This window comes from Genypterus blacodes, unplaced genomic scaffold (genome assembly GCF_046128005.1).
Source record: "Genypterus blacodes isolate CSIRO-AG114 ecotype Tasmania unplaced genomic scaffold, CSIRO-AGI_Gbla_v1 ptg000222l_1, whole genome shotgun sequence".
Taxonomy (NCBI): domain Eukaryota; kingdom Metazoa; phylum Chordata; class Actinopteri; order Ophidiiformes; family Ophidiidae; genus Genypterus; species Genypterus blacodes.
Genome location: NW_027467021.1, coordinates 387,501 through 407,500, shown reverse-complemented (window position 1 = coordinate 407,500; position 20,000 = coordinate 387,501). Strand labels below are relative to the sequence as shown.

At 49.0% G+C, this 20,000-nt stretch overlaps 3 protein-coding genes across 3 annotated transcripts in view; 1 reads left to right on the top strand and 2 right to left on the bottom strand.

The window, feature by feature from the left end:
* Nucleotides 1-2,204: 2,204 nt before the first annotated feature.
* On the bottom strand, nt 2,205-5,002 carry rpf2 (ribosome production factor 2 homolog). Its single transcript, XM_076170547.1, has 10 exons — nt 4,872-5,002; nt 4,196-4,328; nt 4,048-4,085; nt 3,928-3,967; nt 3,747-3,828; nt 3,571-3,647; nt 3,392-3,491; nt 3,207-3,309; nt 2,969-3,113; nt 2,205-2,884 (listed from the first exon to the last, which is right to left on the bottom strand). Exons 1-10 carry the CDS (start codon nt 4,892-4,894, stop codon nt 2,669-2,671), a joined length of 957 nt encoding a protein of 318 aa, XP_076026662.1. The 5' UTR covers nt 4,895-5,002; the 3' UTR covers nt 2,205-2,668.
* Nucleotides 5,003-6,113: 1,111 nt separating this feature from the next.
* Nucleotides 6,114-16,127, bottom strand: amd1 (adenosylmethionine decarboxylase 1). Its single transcript, XM_076170513.1, has 9 exons — nt 15,790-16,127; nt 10,915-11,001; nt 10,064-10,190; nt 9,873-9,975; nt 9,671-9,713; nt 9,421-9,565; nt 9,234-9,326; nt 8,958-9,113; nt 6,114-8,820 (listed from the first exon to the last, which is right to left on the bottom strand). The coding sequence occupies exons 1-9, from the start codon at nt 15,897-15,899 to the stop codon at nt 8,677-8,679; spliced, it is 1,008 nt and encodes a 335-aa protein (XP_076026628.1). The 5' UTR covers nt 15,900-16,127; the 3' UTR covers nt 6,114-8,676.
* A 1,152-nt stretch (nt 16,128-17,279) lies between these two features.
* Nucleotides 17,280-20,000, top strand: part of cdk19 (cyclin dependent kinase 19) — a 20,737-nt gene continuing 18,016 nt past the window's right edge. The window contains exon 1 of the mRNA XM_076170525.1: nt 17,280-17,538. Coding sequence (XP_076026640.1) covers nt 17,411-17,538 — 128 coding nt within the window. The 5' untranslated portion in view covers nt 17,280-17,410. The remainder of the gene's footprint in view (nt 17,539-20,000) is intronic.

Sequence of the window (20,000 nt, the reverse complement as noted above, 5' to 3'; positions counted from 1 at the left end):
GTCTGGGTCATTCTGGTCTTGTGGTCCCTCATGTTTCAGTGTAAATCAGATTTTGCAGAATCTAAACAAACACTGAGATGTTTTCATATTTTAGTCTCTAACCTCTAACATGTCTGTCTCTCTACATGTGTGTGCGTGCGTGTGTGTGTGTGTGTGTGTGTGTGTGTGAAGTTTGTCTCTGGACTCACATGTCCTGAGGCGCAGGTCCTTGTCATCCTCGGAGCCGAACTCCCTCAGCAGGGCGATGAAGAGGATGCCGAAGGCGTTCTGGATCCCGAACACGGAGCCGTTGCACCACATGGAGGCGAGCATGACCACCCAGCCCCAGCCCCCCTCAGGGTGCACGAAGCCCTCCGGCTCCTCCGCAGAGCCCGCGGCCGCTTTGCTCTCCCCGTTCGTCCCCTTCAGCTTCAGCTCTTCCTCCGCTGCCTGCGTCCGTGTGTCCTCTGCGGGGACGGGGACGGAGACAGCCGCTGCGTCCCCCGCGTCCCCCGGAGCCGCGTCCCCCTCTGCCGTGTTGTTATCTTCTGTCATGGCTTTGGTGTTACAGGAGGAGAAGAGAGGAGAACGGTGTCAAAGCTGCGGTGCGCGGCCTGCAGCGTCCGGTAGAGGAGCTGTGTGTGTGCGTGTGTGTGTGTGTGTGTGTGTGTGTGTGGGTGGGTGCGTGTGTGTGCGTGCAGTCGGGATGAGGCTGCATCCGCTCGGATCAGGCAGGGAGAGTGAGCGCACCGGGCAGCAGCTGGATTCAGTCAACCTGCCGCTGCTGCCATCTTTATACAGAGAAGAGCCGAGGGGCGGGGCTACAGGACATCCCGCCGCTGATTGGACGCGGTGAAGAGGAAACGCTGCGTTAATTTACTGGTACAATCTAATGAAGATGAAACATGTTTGACTACTGTCACATGATCTCTCTCTCTCTCTCTCTCTCTCTCTCTCTCTCTCTCTCTCTCTCTCTCTCTCTCTCTCTCTCTCTCCCTCTTTCTCTCTCTCTCTCCCCCCCCCCCTCTCAGTATCTAACTATAGCCTCAGCAGCAGGGAGCAGATGTTCAGATGCTTATATTCATGTAACAGTGAATTCAATTAAAAATGAAATCTGGTACAAATCACGAGACTTGATGTGATTTGAACATCTATCCTTCAGGTCCTTCAGGTCACATCTCTGTCTTTGTGCAGACTGAAGCTAAGTCTCTTGCTGATCCTGCTGTAATGTTTACAGAGATTTGTGGATAACGTTTCTCTTTGGAATGTGTGAGGTTTGTCTTCACTCATGAGGATCAGGTGCTGCACTTCAGTCCTTTGCTGATGCAAATACAAAATAAAACGGCTAAGTATTTACATTACGATCATTTGGCAGACGCTTTTATCCAAAGCGACTTACATTACATTATATTACCACCCTTCGCAGAGGGGGGAGCAATTGAGGGTTCGGTGCCTTGCTCAGGGGCACCTCGACAGGGACTCGAACCGGCAACCCTCCGGTTCTTAAGCGGAAGCTCTACCCACTCGACTACTGCCTCCCCATTTATTTATATAAACTACACATGAATGCAGACCCTGAACTCACCTGCTGTTACTATGGTAACATGTAAACAATTTAGATCAAATAGACACAAAAGCAAATCTATTGTTACTTTGACCAGAGATCAGAGATGAACATAAGACAAGATCTGCTGTGAAGAAGAATAGAGACAAGTCAGGACACACACACACACACACACACACACACACACACACACAGATATGCCTCCTTTGCTGTTATTCCTCCAGCTCAGGGTCTGGAAGAATCTCATTAATGACACGTGGGAGGTTGAAAAACTTCGCCAAAGATGAACTTCTCCTCTCGGGGCTGAATGATTATTGGCCGTTGAAACTGGACAGCAGCGCCCCCCTGTGGCTTTAAGTCAAAGTGCGCACTAAGTGTGGCGGCGCTCTGCAGCGTTAAAGCTTCTGATGACAAACTGGATCATTGTGTACTAATGTGGAGGTGTGTGTGTGTGTGTGTGTGTGTGTGTGTGTGTGTGTGTGTGTGTGTGTGTGTGTGTGTGTGTGTGTGTGTGTGTGTGTGTGTGTGTGTGTGTGTGTGTGTGTGTGTGTGTGTGTGTGTGTGTGTGTGTGTGTGTGTGTGTGTGTGTGTGTGTGTGTGTGTGTGTGTTCAAATGGAGCTCGTCTGTAAACTTATGTGGTAAAGAATGACAAACTTCAAATAGTTTGTTTATTGCGTTTTTATTTGTTAGTGAGCAGATTAGAGGCCTCAGTCTGAGCTGAGTCTGACTGAGTGAAGCCACAGATCAGTAAGGATGTGACAACAGGGAAATGCAAAACAACGTCTCCTAGCAACCATCATCACGGGACAGATTTAAAAATGTCTCTTTAAAAATCAACTTTGGAGGGAAAATTTATCAAAACAAGAAAACATTTCAGAATCTGAAACGCGGGGGGCGCGCGCGCACACACACACACACACACACAGAAGAGCTGCTCATCTTCATCACACACATTTGAAGTGTTTGTTTCTGTTTTGCGTTAGGCTGCCAATGGAGACGCATCACATGACGCACGGCACAGAAGGAAACAGGAAGTGAAAGTCGGAGCAGATGTGCTTCCTGTTTGTGTCTCTGACCAGCGTTGACCCGGTACCCAGGTTCAGGTTCAGGTCCCGGCTCAGACCTCAGCTCTCCACTTTGGCCACTTTGGGTGCCTGCCCCTCCTCTGGCCCCTCCCCTGGCCCCGCCCCTTCCCCCTCTTTGGCCACCTCCTCCCCCCTCCTCTTCCTCAGGCCCTTCATCTTGCGTGTCTGCAGTTTGGTCAGGTCCTGCTTCTGCATGTGGACCCGGCCCAGCTTGGTGCCAAAGGCATCATGGGAAATGTTCTTCTTCTTCTTGGGCTGAAACGGAGAAAACAGGAATCAGATTTAGATCCGACAAAGTCGTAGATGTGTCCCTTTAAGGGTGCTGCCATGGTAACAGACCTTCAGGGCCCGGGGCTGCCTGTGGGCGGTCTTGTAGAGGTCGTCTGAGGCCATGTGGGTCCTCCTCAGCACCAGGTCCAGGGCCGGCCCCATCTCCTCCAGCTCCATCCGCGGCGTGCGGCAGCCCGACTTCTTCAGCAGACACCTGCAGTCAGTTTAACCTTTAACCCTTTGGTCCAGTGATCCAAACACACACACACACGTTGCTGCGTCTCTCTGGTTTCCATGGTTACCGTACCTGTAGCTGCGCATGTAGATTTTCCCGTCCAGTGCGGTGAAGTGCAGCACGTGTTCCAACCCGGCCAGGCGCACCGCCGTCACCGTGGGACCTCTGAAGAAGTCTGCAGAGACACAGAGACATGTCAACACACACACACAGACACACACACACACACACGGACACACACAGGGACACACACACACCTATGAGCAGACTCTTCAGGCGCTTGTGTTCTCCGTCCATGTCAAACGCTTCGCCCGCAAACACCAGCATGGGTTTGGTTCCCTCAGGACATTTCCCGCCCTGCAACATGAGACACGACACAACGTCACATTTATCTGCCAGACTGAGGAAATGAGACAGAAGGAGACGGAGACTTCACCTTTATGTCCCCGAGGGAGACAAACTTCTCTATGCCGAGTTCAAACATGTCCAACACGTGGAAGTCAAAGAGACGACCTGGAGACGGGAGGAGGGGACACGTCAGAGAGAGAGAGACAGGGGGAGAGGGAGAGAGGGAGAGAGGGAGAGAGAGCGAGAGCGAGAGATAGATTTTACCAAAGATGAGGTTGTTTGGTCGTTTCTTGTTGTGGGATCCAAACAGAAACAGACTGCAGTCGCTCTTCTTGGAGAAAAACTCCTTCAAAAACAAAAACATGGTGATTGATTAATTGTGATGTTGGAATAAACAGGAAGGGCAACAGGAAGTGAAGTGAAGTGAACAGGAAGTCTGACTGACCAGAGAGGTGGAGTCCTCAAAGGGCCGCGTGATGTTCTTCCTGACACACACACACACACAGAGTTAGTCATGTATCAATAATCACTCCTCTGCTGTATTGATCAGGAGTCGTGTTCTTACTTCTTGTACATCACAGCGCTTGGCTTCTTCAGGGAATACTGCAGGAGAAACACACAACACTGAAACACACAACCTGATCCAGACACAAGGGTGTGGGTGTGTGTGTGTACGTGTGTGCGTGTTGTGTTGTGTTCCTCCGCTCACTCACGATGTCCTTGAGGGCCTGGCTGACGGTCAGGCTGGTGTTCCCTCCCTTCATGATCATGGCGTTCTTCGCGTCCTCCGCCAGTTTGGGCGCTCGGCTCTGCAGGAAGCGTTTGGCGCGTTTGGTCTTTGGTTTACTGAGGAAAGAACACAAACACACACACACACAGTCTCATAAAGGAGATCAACCTCATCTGATGGATCTGAAGGCTGCAGATAGGAGGTATGAACTTATATGAATGTAAACACGTGAGGTTTACTAACTTCTTACTAACTTCAGACACAGTGTGACGTCATGCACGCGTGACTGAGATTTAAAAAAAAAAGTGGATAATAAACTGACCAACATGATGTCAACATGAGGAGACAGACAGGCAGGCAGAGAGACAGGTGGGCAGGCAGAGAGACAGATAGGCAGGCAGGCAGGCAGACACGTGTTATTGTGATGCTAGCAGGACTGAAACTTTGCTCTTTGTATTTATTACATAAATCAAATCAAGCGGACAAACTGCGTCTCGTTCATTAAAGCGGTGAAGAGAGTTTAAAGAGAGAGAAGTTTTACAGGAAGCTAGTTAGCCTGTCAGGTCTGTTAGCTGAAGCTAGCAGAGTTAGCATCGTAAATAAACTGGTACAGAGCGAAGCAGAGCGGCACAGAGCATGGTGTCGTGCTCTTTACTTACACGATTCCATCTGATTGCGTCATTGTGGCGGTTTCTCGGTGTTTGTGTCGCGGTTCTTGTCGCGCTGCTGATCCACGTGAAACTCACAACCGGGATACAACACGGGCCTTCTTCTTCTTTGCTCTTCTTTGCTTATTTCTATCGCGCGTTGTTTCATACCGCCACCTGGCGGCGATGTCCAAAAGTGTTCATTTATAAATGTCCATATTACCGGAAATGTAGTTGAGTATGATAACAGAGCAGCACAGCACAACACCAACATCACAGGACAGTATCTATTAGAAATATAGGACTAATAATTAACTAAATATTGTATGTCATTAAAATAGAAAAAATAAAAACGCTTTAATGATTTAGTAATGCTGGAATTTTAATTAAATATATAATTTATATTCTTCCTGTAGTATAATCTGATATATATAAAAATACATAAATATATAATATGTCATATCTGGGTTCATGTGACCGTAATTGGCCACTAGATGTCGCCTGCTGCTAATAAGCTGAGGCAGCGTTTATTAAAGCGCAGTCTTATTATTGTTGGTACTTCTGGTGTTCAATTTGTTTCAACTAATAACTCCATATAAACATTTAGATAGTTTAGAACAGTTTCTTGAAGAACTACAAGATACACAGGTTTTATTTAAAATAAATTAATTTATAATATATATATAATATATATATATAATAATTTTCCAGTATTTTAACATAAAATTGCATAAATTAGCTCTGAATGTTGCTGAAACATGAAATAACTGAATAATGGAGAAAATATAAACCTTCCACTTCATTAATGACTCATTTGTGAGAGTTAAGAGTTAAAGTTGGATAAGGCAAGTTTGGACACACTCTGCAGTTTTTCTAAATAACTCTTGTCTGAATGGTTTTAACCCTGAACACAGCTGTGATACTGATTAAAGACAAGATTCTGCTGTAAATATCACAACTATTTATACTTTTATTCACATCTAAGGGTATCAATAATTTTGTCCAGCCATTTAAATCTGCTTTATTTGCAGTCTGATATTCAGAGTTCTTACTTTAAATTGTTCTGAAAATCAAAGCAGTGTTCCGCAATAAGTACTAAAGAACGTGGAGGCCACTGATCACCTTTAGCTCATCTGAGAGAAATCTGTCAGTTACTCTTATTGCTGCAGTCACTAAGCGTAGCTGCATCTGTGTGGGTGATCTTTTAAACAGAGCAGTGTCTCACATGGACAGAAAAGAAGCAAACACAAGATGCACAGATAAGTAGTTTTTTATTGAAGCATCAAGCTCATAGCACAGATATATGTAGCACATCTTGACCATCCAAAGAACAGCAAAAGAAAGAATTAGAACAGCAACGTTTCTCCTTCAGTTCGTCCCGATGCCTCCTGCTCCTGCACACAAACAAACCCTGCGGTGTTCATCAGCCGGCGCTCAGATGGATTCTGGTTGACGATCGGACGCACGTGGACACAAGCAGAGGACACTAAAGAGCAGATTGGTCCGCGTCATTAAAGCATCCTTACAAAACTGACTTTGTAAAAACTGGAGAACCTTTCAACTGCAAAAACCGAGTTCACTGTATAAAAAATTAAAAAAAGCAATGATCCACACCAACGGGTCTAAATGTACTTCAACCAATCACGGCTACAAAGTAAAGGGTTCAGAAATCTGCATTGAGTGTTAACACCCCCCATCCCCCCCCGGCCTCAGACAGGCACAGAGCGCCGTGAGGAGCAGGAGGAAGTCGAGCAGTTGATTGGTCCTCAAGAAAAACAAGGAAGCAGACAGACACGCTGGAGGGAAGGAAGTCCAGCTGTGACGTCACCGTCAGAGCCTGCGTGAACTGTGCGACGCCCTTTAGTGGTCCAAGGAAGCAGAGTGCTGAACGACACGGCCGCTCTGTGACTGATGGAGGCGCTTTGATGACAGAACCGAGATCTGAACAAAACAGGAAGCAGGTACGACCCCCCCCCCCCGCCCACCGAAGCTCCCCGCTGCCCTTGCCTTCTTGGAGAGATGATGTTACAGAATGTGTTGATGTGTAGCCGCGCCAAAGCCGATACGCTTGTGTGACGCAATCTAACACGAGGTCATGAGGCGAGAGCGGCTGTTTGTGTTGGGACGTGGCCGTGAAGGAAGCGTCAGAGGAACGAGGAGGAAAACAAAGAGTGATATCAAACAGGAAACATTCCTGCAGGAACAGGAAACCAGGGGGCGCTATGTGCTGAGCCAAGGATGGAGGAAGTGGATGATTGAAAGCATAGAGTGAAGTGGCGTGTTGTCATGGTGACAGTTTTGTTATGTTCATCATTTTCACTTGAAGCGTCCTGGAACACGTTTTGGGCAACGGCCAAGAACTTTAAAGAGATTAAATGTTGAGTCAACCAGACCCCTAAAAAGAGGAGGAAGAGGAAGTCCCCACCTGCCCTGAAGAAACCCAAACCCCCATCAGAGCCACATTAAGTTTCAGTCTGAGGCTCTGACCTGCGGACACGGGAGGGAGAGACGTGAGTGTGTAGCTACACTGTCACCCGAGTGGTCACATGACCGCGGGGTCACATGACCGCGGGGTCACAGCCCCCTCCACGACAAAGGGCTTTGATGAAAAAGGAAAAAGAAAAAAGAAATCAGCTGGAGTCCCGTTTGGTGTCTGGATACAATCAGAGTGAATGAAGCAGCAGGGGTGCAGTGAGAGGTGGAACGACCCGTGGGGTGGGGGTGGGGGGGGGGGGGGGGGGGCCCTGGCGTGCTCAGGTGGGTGGGCCTCTGTGTGGGGCGAGGGAGAGGGTGGGGGTGGGGGGGGGGGGGGGTGCTTTGCTGGGCGTCCCGGTTCGTTCATTCATTCATTTTCATCCCGTAAGCGAGCTGGGGCGTCCGCCTGTGTGAACGCAGCGTCACGCCCGACCTCTCCGGTGACCTCTACATTCAGAGGACGGGACGCTCGCCTCACGCTGACCAGCTTCTGTTCTGACGGTCCGGGTGAACGCGGAGCAGCTGAAGCTTCTGGTGGACGCGGGCGGACGAGCCGCCATTTTAGGTCAACGCGACTGAATGAGTGATTGTCGAGGAGCGAGAGGAGAAACACGGCTGAATGAGCGGCGGGCTTTAGGGCCCAGCAGAGCAGGAAGACGTTTGAGCCGTGAACGACTACAGACCGTGACCTTTTTAGGTTTCTCATAGTGCAACGTGACGATGTGACAATGTGACTTTGAGTGACAGCTGCTCAGATTACATTCAGACCTCTGGTTGGCCTCGGCCTCGTACCTCTGCTTGAAACGGATTTGGGCTTTTTAAAGTGCAATCAATCGTGAGCCGTGATTGGTGGGTGAGCGTGGGTGGGTGGTTCTGTGGTCGGGTGGTTTGCGGCCGTCTGGCGGACCGACCTGAGCACGCCAGGGCCCCGGGCCTAGTGCGGGCGGAAGCCCTGTCTGTGGGGGATGAGGGGGGAGACCTGCAGGGAGGGGCCGCGGCACGGGGCCAGGGCGGACTGACGCCGACAACAGAGCGTGTTTAATTCCTCTACATGCACTTCAAGATCGCTGCAAGAGTGAGCTAGAATATCGAAACAGAGAAGAGAGCTTTCATGCAAGAGATCTAAGTCAAAGATACAACGATGCATACAATTCAAACTGGAGGTCAAACTAGGGCTCGCCGCCTCTGCAGCACCAAAAGAACTTGAACGACAACGGCAGAGGGACGAGGGGGAGAGGGAGGAGGAGGAGGAGGAGGACGGTGGGCTCTCTACGGGAGGGGGAAGCCGGCCGCCGCGGGGGCGCCCGCCTTTCTTTTTACGCCTCTTCTTCATCCTCAACCCTCAGCTCTTCTGGTTCTGCTGGCGAGTCTTGGAGAAGCTTGTAAAGACAAAGTTGTAGTCGTTGAACTGAGCCAACTGGCGGTCGAGGCGCTTGAAGCCCTCGAGTTTCTGAGCAGAAGAGAAGACACTGCGACATTTGGAGCTCTGCAGGGGGGCAGAGAGAGAGAGAGAGAGAGAGAGAGAGATTAATGACATCATCATTCACAGCCTCAGTCTGAAGCTTGTGCCCCTCCCCTTTAGGGGTCGTGGTCAAAGTCCTAACCGTCCTAACGTTCCCGTACCTGATTGACGAAGAGTGTGGTCACAAATTTCCCTGGCTTGAACACGTCCACCACCTTCCTCACCAGGTCATCATACGATGTCTGGGACAGGTTGGTCTCAAAGCTGACGTAGGAGAACTCTGGCTCTGGGGTGATGTGGATGGTCCAGTAGGTTCCCTGAACACACACACACACACACACACACACACACACATCAGGGAACATTACAGCAGCGTTACCCAGGAGGGGACAGGACACAGGACAGAGGACACAGGACAGAGGACACAGGACACTCACATCAGTCTTCATTCCATTCATTGAGTATCCACAAGGGTTGAACATTGTGGCGTCGATCACAGAACCTGGTATCAGGTCACGAATTCCACTCATCTGTGAGGAGACAGGATGACATCATCAATATAACCTTTAACCTGCTGTAGAAGAGGCCACTTACAGAGTGGAATGTGTCCAGTGAGCTTCTTACACGAGTGACATCATTTGCAGAAACACCATCTTTCATGTAGAACTGGTCCATAATGGCTGGATCGAGGTCGCTCATCAGAACTTCCAGCGTCTGATCTGCATGCTTGTTCTCCCAGTAGTCGGGTAAGTCCAGGGTAAACAGGTACCTGAGGGACGCACGGGGACAAGGGGACATCAGCTTCTGTGACTCTGGGATAATGACAGATGTTGTCTTCATCCAGATGTTTGATGGACAGCGTGCGTCCTCTTACCAGCAGTCAGAGTTCAAACGTCCCATACAGTAGGCCGCACCATCTGTAAGACAGGAGGAGGACAGGTCAGCTGACTGAGACACATCCAGGTTCATCAAGGTAAAACTAACACTGAGCTGTGGGCGGAGCCAGTCGGGGAGGGGCGGGGCCACACAGACACCCAAAGTAATGGTTTGACCCGGCTAAGGAAGGAGCAACATACTTGGGAAAATCTGGCTGAGAAAATCCACTTCCTCTTGGAAGTTTCGATGAGGGAACTCCTGGTGGGTCGGCTTCATGAAGTTCTTACGAGAGTAGAAGAAATTCTGCAGAGGAGAGAGAATTTAATCAGCAAACGGGCAGAACATTACAGTGGAAAGCCATCAAACGTGTGTGTGCGTGTGCGTGCGTCACCTTGATGGCGTCGAAGCCGCAGTACTCCCTGGCAAGTTCCAGCAGAGGCACCAGTGCTTGCAGTAAGAGGGTGGTTCCACATGTCTTCAAAATGAAACGTCTCCTGGAGACAAACATGCTACTCTCACTGTGGGGGGGGGGGAGGGAGGGGTTAATGTAAACATCAGGATGCATACAGGTCACATCTGACAGCACTTTGACCTTTACAACATGACAACACAGCGTTTGGGCCACAGAACATCTGTGGCTCAACACTCAAACATTTTCTAAATGTTTTGTAAAAACAGAGCTGTGTTTCCCTGACAGAGGGCCTGACAGAGGGCCTGACAGAGGGCCTGACAGAGGGCCTGACAGAGGGCCTGACAGAGGGCCTGACAGAGGGCCTGACAGAGGGCCTGACAGAGGGCCTGGAGCAGAGGGAATGTTTGGTTGACAGTTGAGGCCAAACCCTAATTATTGGGTATTTGTTCTAACTTGCCAGATGTGAAGATGTAAAGACTCACAACAACACAACAAAGAGCTGTGATGCTCTACACAGCTGCTCTGTCTCCCTGCATGTCACTTCACTCACTGAGCTCTGTTACCATGGCACCCTGAGAGCCACTAGAGTACAGCTGGGAAGTTACAAAGATGTCAGGGTCAAAGGTCAAAGACCTACAGACATCTACACAATGAGGCCGTGTGTATGTGTGTGGTTGTGTGTAAGAGCGTGTAAGTGTGTGAGCTTCCAGGCCGTCTGTATCCCCATAAGTCCCTGAGTGTGTGACCTGACCCCTGACTCCCCCCTGAGTGTGGTCGTGTTGCTGTGAGGCTCTAATCAGCAGGAGAGCGAGGAGAGATGGAGAACTCACCTGAGTATATAAGCTTCCTGCCTGTCAGTCTTTGTCACACTTATGATCAAACAATGCACATTCTCCAAAAGTTTGTCCCACTCAAACCTGAGAAGACAAAAAGGAGAGACGAAGGTTAGGCTCCAGGGATCTGAGGGAGAACAGGTCAAAGCTGCTGAGGTCACAGGCCAACAGACGGCAGACACTCAGCGTTCAGGAGGAATGTTGTGTTACTGGATCACACACACACATGCACGCACGCACGACGACTCTGTGGGCTAGACTCTCACAGGTCACAAGTTTGTAGTAGCTTCCATCACCATGACAACACCTGCATGAGTCCTGTGATGTTATTGTAGCACTCAGGAGTTTTAATGCTGGACTACATGTGTTGTGTTGTGTTGTGCTTTAAACTGGTGTCCATGGCAGCAGGAAGGAGAGTTTGGATGTTTGGCAGATAAACGCAGCCACAGAGCGACAGATTGACTCCATTTCTACAGAGCATGCAGACGAGCCGTGTCAGGGCTGGGGGACAACGCCGTTATCAACCGGTCTGCGTGGACGGTGTCAGAACCAGATGTGCAGAGGAGCGTTTCATCTGCTGGCTGCTTGTGCCGCCCCGCCCCCGCCCCAGGAGAGCTGCAGTGTGAATGCTGATGCGTCACCAGTTCCCACCAGAGCCTTGGAGGGCAGAGTGTGTTCACGGGTGGGGGGGGGGTGGGGGGTCGTCCATTATTCAGCAGGCTGCAGCCCAGGCTGGTGGAGAAAGACCGTGAGGAGAGAGAGAGAGAGAGAGCGGCCTCAATAGAGAATCTACCGGAACCAGAGTTCCCGCTGACGGAGGTGAATTCACCACCGCTGCCCGACAGCGACTCATCCTGACGCTCTGGCACAGAGCGGCCGGGACGTCAAACAGGCCAAACCTGCACACCGCCGCGCTTTGACGTCAAATAATAACTCATCCTGTTTGCCTCACGCATCATTTCAACACGCAGCTTTACTTGTCATCACACATGTTTACATGCGTGCAAGATGGAGGCGGCCCAGCTGCTGCATGTCAGAACCTTAAGCTCCAGGCTTTATATCAAATCTGCTCTGATCTCTTCTTATATAAACCATCTGATATGATCTGCTGCTCCCTCACAGGGCAGCCGCTCTGGATCCATGTGGCTGATGGACGGACACGTGTGTGCGTGTGGCGTTCCTGGTGTTTTGAGTTTCTGGAGGCGGTCCATACGAGCCAATCATTTACATTATGTGACTTAAACCTTCCAGTGGAGATGAATCCACTGAGCAAAGCGGAAAACGCCTCAAATGTGTAAACGATGACATGCAAACACTTTTACATTGCAAATTCTTTCAGGGGACGACTCGTCCTCCAGTCAGACTGAGACTCGGACAGGACTCGTTCACCGATGCAGAATGCAGTCACAAAGTCAGCAACAAACAAACATTTGAGTCTTTCAGTCAGCCGGCAGCGTTTGATGTCGGAGCGGCGTCTGAAACCTGTTTTGCGCCCCGGACACGCCTGCTCAACAAACACACGGTCACCTTATAGACCAGAGTGACCGATCTGAGGCTGCTGGTTGATGCAACGCTTCCCGGGCCGTTTCAGTGCCTGGGTTCACACCGGAGGGACGGGGGTTAACTGAGACGGTCGGCTCCCGTTTCAGCCTGAAACTCACACCGCAGGCTTATTCTGGACACTCGGACGGATTAGATTCTCCTCAAGAAAAGAATGTCCTCCAGGAAAACAGGTTGAGTTACAGAATGGAGACGCGTTTAGAAGCAGCTAGAGAGCAGAATAAAGAGGAGATACCATTCTGCTCCCTTAAGAGTTTGGAGGCAAACCTTCAGAATATAAGAGTGTTTTGTTTTTCCCTACAGTGAGATAAGAAGACAAATCTCTAAATGAAGAAATCAGAAGTCTAAGGGCTATTTAAGGGCGTCTGTGTGCAGAGCTGCCAGAGGCCAGCAGAGGTAACGTGAGCGAGCCCCACATTTGTGAATCGGGTGCCCTTGTGGACTTATTTGGACATTGGCTGCGGTCCAGCGGGTCTGATCCACTGACAGCGCCGCTCTGAGCCGTTAATCTGCCCTCTGGCTGGAAATGAATGCCGGTCGTCATTGACCCGACTGGCTGAGCTCTCATCTGTGATCTGGTTAATGAGCACAGAACTGAAGCTTTTCCTGGCACCGACACGTTCAGGCTTCGGCTCTGCTGCTGCCTCACGTACAACTGGACTGACTGGAGACCCGTCAGGCGGCTTCACGTAGCCGCGGGCCTGGCAGACGAGGCTGTGGGGAATGTGACCCTTTTCAACCAGCTGCTGCAGTCGTAAATCATCTTCTTGTGGACAGTTTGTGGCCCTCACACCTCCAGTTGGGCCACCTGTTAAACACCAACCAGCCTCTTAGCACAACTACAGCAATCATTTCCTCCTCCAGACGCATGCTTGACTGACTGATCTCCTGTTTGAGCACACAGCCACACTTACTCTTCAAACACTGACATGACCACTGTCCAACTCCACACTTTCATCTTTCTCTACAGATATTACTTCTTTATACTTCAAACATGTTGACATCTCTGCTCGTAAACCCAAACTTCACTTTTTAGTCTTAGTTTAGACTTCTGCATCTTTTTATGTTTTTCTGGAAATATAAACACCTTCCTCATAAACAGACTATAAACAACTTCATCCTCTAATCATGTCTCCTCATGTTTCCTCCCAGAGCAGCACTCTGCCCTAGTGTGTGTGTAGCTCCGTCTCCATCCCTGTGGTCTGTAGGGACTCCAGGGAGGTGATACACACGCACAGCCCGGGATGTGACCAATCAGAGGGCCTGGGAGGGGAGAGAGCCCGCATGGCCTGGAAACGTGACTGGAGCATGTTAGTGGCCTGTGGGCAACTTCGATCGGCCACACAGAGAAACACTGAGGCCGAATTCTGCCCAAAACAGTCGCCATTACTCCCCCGCATGTTATCTCTTTCACGCACCAAGAGTCAATACGGCTCGTTAGTGATTCATTGGAATTCTTCGAACATGTCTGTGGGGCGTTCAGGTTCACCCCCCTCTGCACCCAGTAACACCAAATGTCTCGTAACGTAAAGAAAGACGCCTCCATCATGAGCTGCGCGTTTATTAGTGCTTGTTGTTGTTGTTGTTGTTGTTGTTGTTTACGTGCATTGTGGCGTTTGCGGCCCGGGCACCACGCGGTGTGACGCGGTGCGGTGCCTGCGGGCTCACACACTGGCGGAGGCCTCGGTGCGGGAGTGACGCAGAGAGAAATAGCTCCGTCTCGGTTACATAAGTCTGAACCGGACTCGGCGAACCCCGAAAAAGCAACAGGAGCCGCACACGTGTGACTTCATTAACACGACACGAGATGAGCGCAATAAGGCGTGAGCGCCGATAAGAGAAACAAGCGAACCCGCGTGATGTTACTACGCATAATACGTTAGATTAGATTAGTTGCCTATCCGCTACAGAGTGATTATTATCGTGTCGTACAATCAGATAACAGGCCCGTGGATAAACGCAGATCAGACCTGCGTAACGAGCGTACAGCGCAGATTCACCATACAGGAGAGTTTGTGTCGCTACTCTGAAACGCAACGAAATCTACGTAAACCTGCTGTCCGCTAGGGACCGTCTGAAAAGTACACTCGCTGCAAGCACGCGTGAGGGCAGTGAGCCACAGTGCACAGCTCTGCCTCGCTGCTGGCTGTGCTGAGGCCGTCTGGTTGTTTTCAGATTGGAGGACATTTTAAAACACCGCTGAAGGTTATAAACGAGCTGCTTTGCTGTTCGACTAGCAAACTCCTCGCTCAGCGTCCATTGGCCTCTGGGGCATCACTGTTAGGTTAGCAGACAACAGTACTCATATTCTACATTGATAACTGCCCCAGACTTCATTTCGCTCCGTTTCACGGACACAGATGAGGGTTGACACCATGTGACCTCGTAGGATTAAATACAGCCTCTGGACGGGTCGCAGAGGAATGAATGACTCAGCTCGAGTGAGAGGGGGGAGGTGGCCATTTTCCAGGCTCGAGTTTAGCTAGCTAACTTAAAACTACGTGTCTTCCCTACTCGGCTAATAAAGCGGAGAGGAGCCCGGCATTCGTCGCAAGCAAACTACTAATCAAGTTAAACAGTAAACATAATTTTGACCGGGACGTTTCCACATGGCTGCCAGCCGTCAAGCACGACGGCAGGAAGGAAGGTAGTCAAACATGTGGTCGGCGTCTCTGTGACCATCACGCAGGCTGGAGGGAGGTGAAGTACGGTTGACGTTAGACGCTCGTGAAATGTACACAATTCTAACCTTTTCAAACTAAAAATACAACTACTATTACTACTAAAATATCATCATTTAGGACTTTTATCCGTTCTCCATTTGTATACTTCATGAAGACACGTAGTGAGAAGAATTTCAACAGTGAGGCATGAGATAACCGGTTAGGGGCCGTCGACAAAGTTCATTCCTTGACAGCATGTACGATATACAAGTGTTAACAGCCTAAATGTGCAGAAATGCAAATATAAATTCCCTCACTTCACTGTCATCTTCTTCTTTTAACACGACACAAAAGCCACATTTATATTATGTAATCATTAAGGGTCCAACACTTAAAATGGGATTTCACTTACAGCTCGTAAAGCTCGTGCAGTGCGTCATGGATCACATCACTAACACGATAAGAACCAATTCACATTTAAATTATTCTACTTAATATAATCTACATCTTGTGCTTAACCGTGTTTACTTCGGGATTCATTCTTTTAGGATACAAATATACGACAGGCGTCTCCCGTCAAACGTACTTCGTCCCCCTCGTCACTAGCCCACACTAACACAGAGACACACACACACAGACACACACACACCTTGGGATGGTTCGGAGGTCCCCGGTCCCTTTGGTCTCATCCTGCCGGGAGAACCACACCTCCAGCAGCTTCTCGGTCCCCTCGAAGAAGTGTGCACCGTTCTCTTCCATGGTGAGACAATAGACACCCAACAGAAAATAAAACGTCGGCTGTGACGTTTGTCAGCTGATTTAATCCTTCCTCGATTAGTCTTAAATGGTTGAGGTTATAGTCCTTTAAGCAATCCAGGTGTTGATTTTCTTGCGTTACCGTTGCCTTCCCTTTTGCAGAGAACACCGTTAGCGAGTGCTAGCTAATATCGCCGGCCATACTGTGTAGAGCGATGAATGAGTGGCGGCGCGGAGGTTTTATAAGGTCGCCCTCGCCGTCGTCCGCCCTCCAAGCCAATCACAGGGCTGGGATGTTGCTGCTGAAGACATCATTGGTCCTGAGTGATGTCCATCTCAAAGACCTCATCGCTGTCGTCACGTAATGTTGCCCGCCTCACATGTGGAGTGCCATTTTTACACGCGAGAAACCACGAAAGACGAATAAACAACTCCAGAACCACAATATCACATATAACCTTATATATATTATAAACTGTTTTTATTAAAGGTAATATATTACCTAACACTCAGAGGAATCCGACCAGATTTGAATGTAAAATAATGTCTGCACATAATGTGTAACTACATTAGATCAACATTTAACATACTTAATTTGACATTTGTTAGTCTTATAACTTCTGTATACTATTGTATTACATCTAGCCTGTGTTATTATTCTGATTGTTCTAATCAGATTTCCATATAGTTGTTTAATATGCCCACATGAAACCATTACTATCATCAAAAATACAACTGTCTTTTTATTTATTTATTTATTTTGTAAATATTGCCACATGAGATCACATTAATATAAAATGTAAACTTTTCTGCTCAATTTCACATGTGCCACATTCTTCAATTGCGTCATATTTATTTTTTACGACATTGTAATATTTTATAATGACATGCAGTAAGCATTTCCGTCTGAATCCCCGTTGGGAAAATACATTTACCGTCAAATAAAATAAGCTAGGAAATAAAAGGAATATTTTTTGACGTCACTCAAACTACACACCGAAATCAGATAATAAATAACACTTCAAACGTCAATTTATCAAAATTAAGAAATTATTAATCATTATTATTAATTATTATTCGATTATCTTTCGAAAAAACTTGGTAAGTGTACCGTCAAATCGCTGCCATTTTAACGATTGTGGTTAAAAAATGAAATAAAATCGTTTCTTCCACAAACTCCACCGTGAAACCCAAAGCGCGGAGGTCTGCATTTTTGAAGAGCGTGCATGGGTACGCAAAGTGCAGCAAACCGCAGCGAGAAACGCGGGTTGTAGTTCCCCGGACGCCCGGTGTTCGCGCTGGAGAACCGCGGCGCCAGCGTCAAACAACTACATTACCCAGGGTGCTCCGCGCGCCAATTAGAAACGTCAACGAGCCAGTGAACATTAAGCGGAGCAGACCAAAATCCCAAACAAGGAAATGGTGGGGGAATAAAACGAGCAGATTATTTAATTAATGCATGTAATAATTAATATTTTATTTTATTGTAAATTAAGACGTATTTATGGGTCAAAATGGATTACGACTTCAAAACGAAGCTGGCGGCGGAGAGAGAGAGAGTAGAAGATCTGTTCGAATATGAAGGTTGCAAAGTGGGTCGAGGCACCTACGGGCACGTTTATAAAGCTAAGCGCAAAGACGGGTAAGATCACCGTGAACCTTCGTGTTTGTGCCGACATGCTCGTGACTGACGGGGGCGTTTTGTGATCGCTCGCCTCGGTGTGTGTGTTGGATTGTAACGCTCTGCTCCGCGCTAACCCGTGTGTGTGTCTGTGTTTTTGTTTTCATGTAACGCACTCACTCACTCACCAACGGTCTCCCCCCCTCCTCCCTTCCCTCCTCCTCCTCTTCCTCCTCCTCTTCTTCTTCCAATATCCCCCCACCCCCGCCTCAAAACAACATTGGAAAGCGGTTGTTTACGTTCTGACACTTCTTCTCGTTCACATGTGAATCAGAGCTGCTCGTCCTCGCTGTGTTTTGATGCTCAGCTGTCGTCATGTTGCTGCTCTCAGCGTCTCTGCGGCTGAGCGGCTCTTTCTGCTTAATAACGCGAACTAAACACTCCAACTTTTCAGGCACACGCACGCACACACTCACTAATTCACATTGTTTTGCTCTGTATCGCTGCGGTGACTCCAGGGGCGTCCCGAGCCTTTACAGGGCATCAGCAGGCTTCTAAAGTGCCCCCTTGAACCCTGAACCCGGTCAGGACTAAAGTCTGCTGGGCTGATGTGTCTTATTACAGCGTGCTTGACTTCACCAGATGTTTTAGTTTCATAGTTAGTTCCAGTTAAGTTTCAGGCCCATTTAGAAATCCAGTTTTAATTCCATGAACTTTTCCAGCTCTTTGGGGACATTGCATCGTTTTAACTCTTTGTTGACAGTAAAAAACAATTTAACTACAAAACCTTGGTCAAGTTGTGGTCATTTCCCGTCTAAACTCGTTGTTTGATACCTGAGGGGCCTCCAGCTGCTGAATGGCTGCTCCAGGGGAGGCGTTTGTGTTGCGTGTGGTGCTGCTCGTGTTTACGCGTTTACCTCTAGCTGCTTACAACCTTCACCTACACACACACACACACACACACACACACAGCCTCGACCTCAACCTGAGCATGAGATCAAACAGCCTGTCGTCCATTCATGTGTGTGTGTGCGTGTGTGTGCGTGTGTGTGTGTGTGTGTGTGTGTCACAGATTTACCAGGCTGAGCGCCGTCTCTTTCTTCCATTAACCACAAACCAATCATTGTTGACTCCCTGGTTTCTCATCTCTTTCACCTTTCACAGCACTGGATCATGGAGATGAGGCGTGATGTCAGCAGGTGTGTGTGTGTGTGGGGGGGGGGGTCACCTCTGAAGCAGCAGCACCTGAGAGTGTGTGTGATGTGGTGATACAATATGTGCACAGAGCCCCCGAGTGCCCTGCAGTGTCCAACCCAAGGGCATTGTGGGTGTTAGACCGCAGCCTCAGTGCTCAATGAGGGCACCCTATAGAAATGCAAACAATGGATGTGGGGATTTGAACCCACAGCCTTCTTGTGGTGGTAAACACTACTCCACTACACTGAGAGAAGTCCATGTGCTGTCAGGCCTGAAGTCAGTGGCATCTTACCTCTGTCAGCGTCTGACTCTTTACCTGAGGAAGTTATAAACAATAATCACAGTCAAACAGCTGAGGTCGGCGTTTCCCACATGTCAGTTTGACTCCAGGGATACAAGCCAGAGTTGAGTTTGAGCAGAGAGACTCAGCGTTCCCTTGTTGGTCACAGGCGACACACAGCAGCTCTGCAGTCTGTACCGGTTTGTTGTGTTTGTCCTTGGTAAGAGAAAGTGCAGGGCTATAAATGCTGCTGTCACCGTGTCAGCACGCTCACACAGCAGCTGTGTGTGTGTGTGCTGAGCACTGACACACACGCCGGCTAGGGGTGATCGCCATGGGGATGAGCTTTTTATTAGAGCAGAGCATCACAACACAGATACGTAACGTCACATGATACACAACAGAGTTCTCCTTTAAAGCTCAGGAGGCCAAAGGGTGAAGCAGCAGAGCGGTCAGACGGCTTCTGAGGCCCGGATGAGACTGAGAGCTGGAGTCCTTCTCCTCTCAGGAGGTAAACAAGCCTGCAGGGAGCTGAGAGAGTCTCACACTCACACAGACTCACACTGACTCCCCCTCAGCTCAGCTCAGGGGCCAGGTTGATATGAAGTGTTAAGGGAGGACAGTCAGGAAGGGGTTAATGCAGAGATGAACCCCCCTCAGAAAGTGTTCAGTTCTGTGTATCTGTGCGGGTCAGGGGTCACGTGACCAGAGTGACATCATAGGAAACATGTGGGAAACAGACACAGGGAGGAAATCTGAACTTAGAATCGCTATGTTGAGCTAAGATGTGACAAACTGTGGAGGATTTGAAGGGTTAAATGGGTCACAGCAGAGTCACAGCAGAGTCACAGCCGATATGAGCTCAGGTCAGATGATCTGCTTCGTTCAGGGCTGAGTGAGTGTGTGTGTGTGTGTGTGTTTGGGTTGCGTGTGGTGCTGCTCATAACGTGTTTACCTTTAGCTGTACACAACCTTCACCTACACACACACACACACACACACACAC

Bases quoted from the DNA above. Each gene is read 5' to 3' on its own strand.
- rpf2 (XM_076170547.1), bottom strand. From the start codon at position 4,894: ATGACGCAATCAGATGGAATCGT. The intron at 3,648-3,746 runs GTAAAATCTATC...TCCCGTCTCCAG, and splicing joins ACCAAACAACCTCATCTTTG to GTCGTCTCTTTGACTTCCAC. The intron at 2,885-2,968 runs GTCTGTTACCAT...TCTCCGTTTCAG, and splicing joins GGCAGCCCCGGGCCCTGAAG to CCCAAGAAGAAGAAGAACAT.
- amd1 (XM_076170513.1), bottom strand. From the start codon at position 15,899: ATGGAAGAGAACGGTGCACACTTCTTCGAGGGGACCGAGAAGCTGCTG. The intron at 10,191-10,914 runs GTGAGTTCTCCA...CCCCCCCCACAG, and splicing joins CAGGAAGCTTATATACTCAG to TGAGAGTAGCATGTTTGTCT. The intron at 9,714-9,872 runs GTATGTTGCTCC...CCTGTCTTACAG, and splicing joins TCTCAGCCAGATTTTCCCAA to ATGGTGCGGCCTACTGTATG.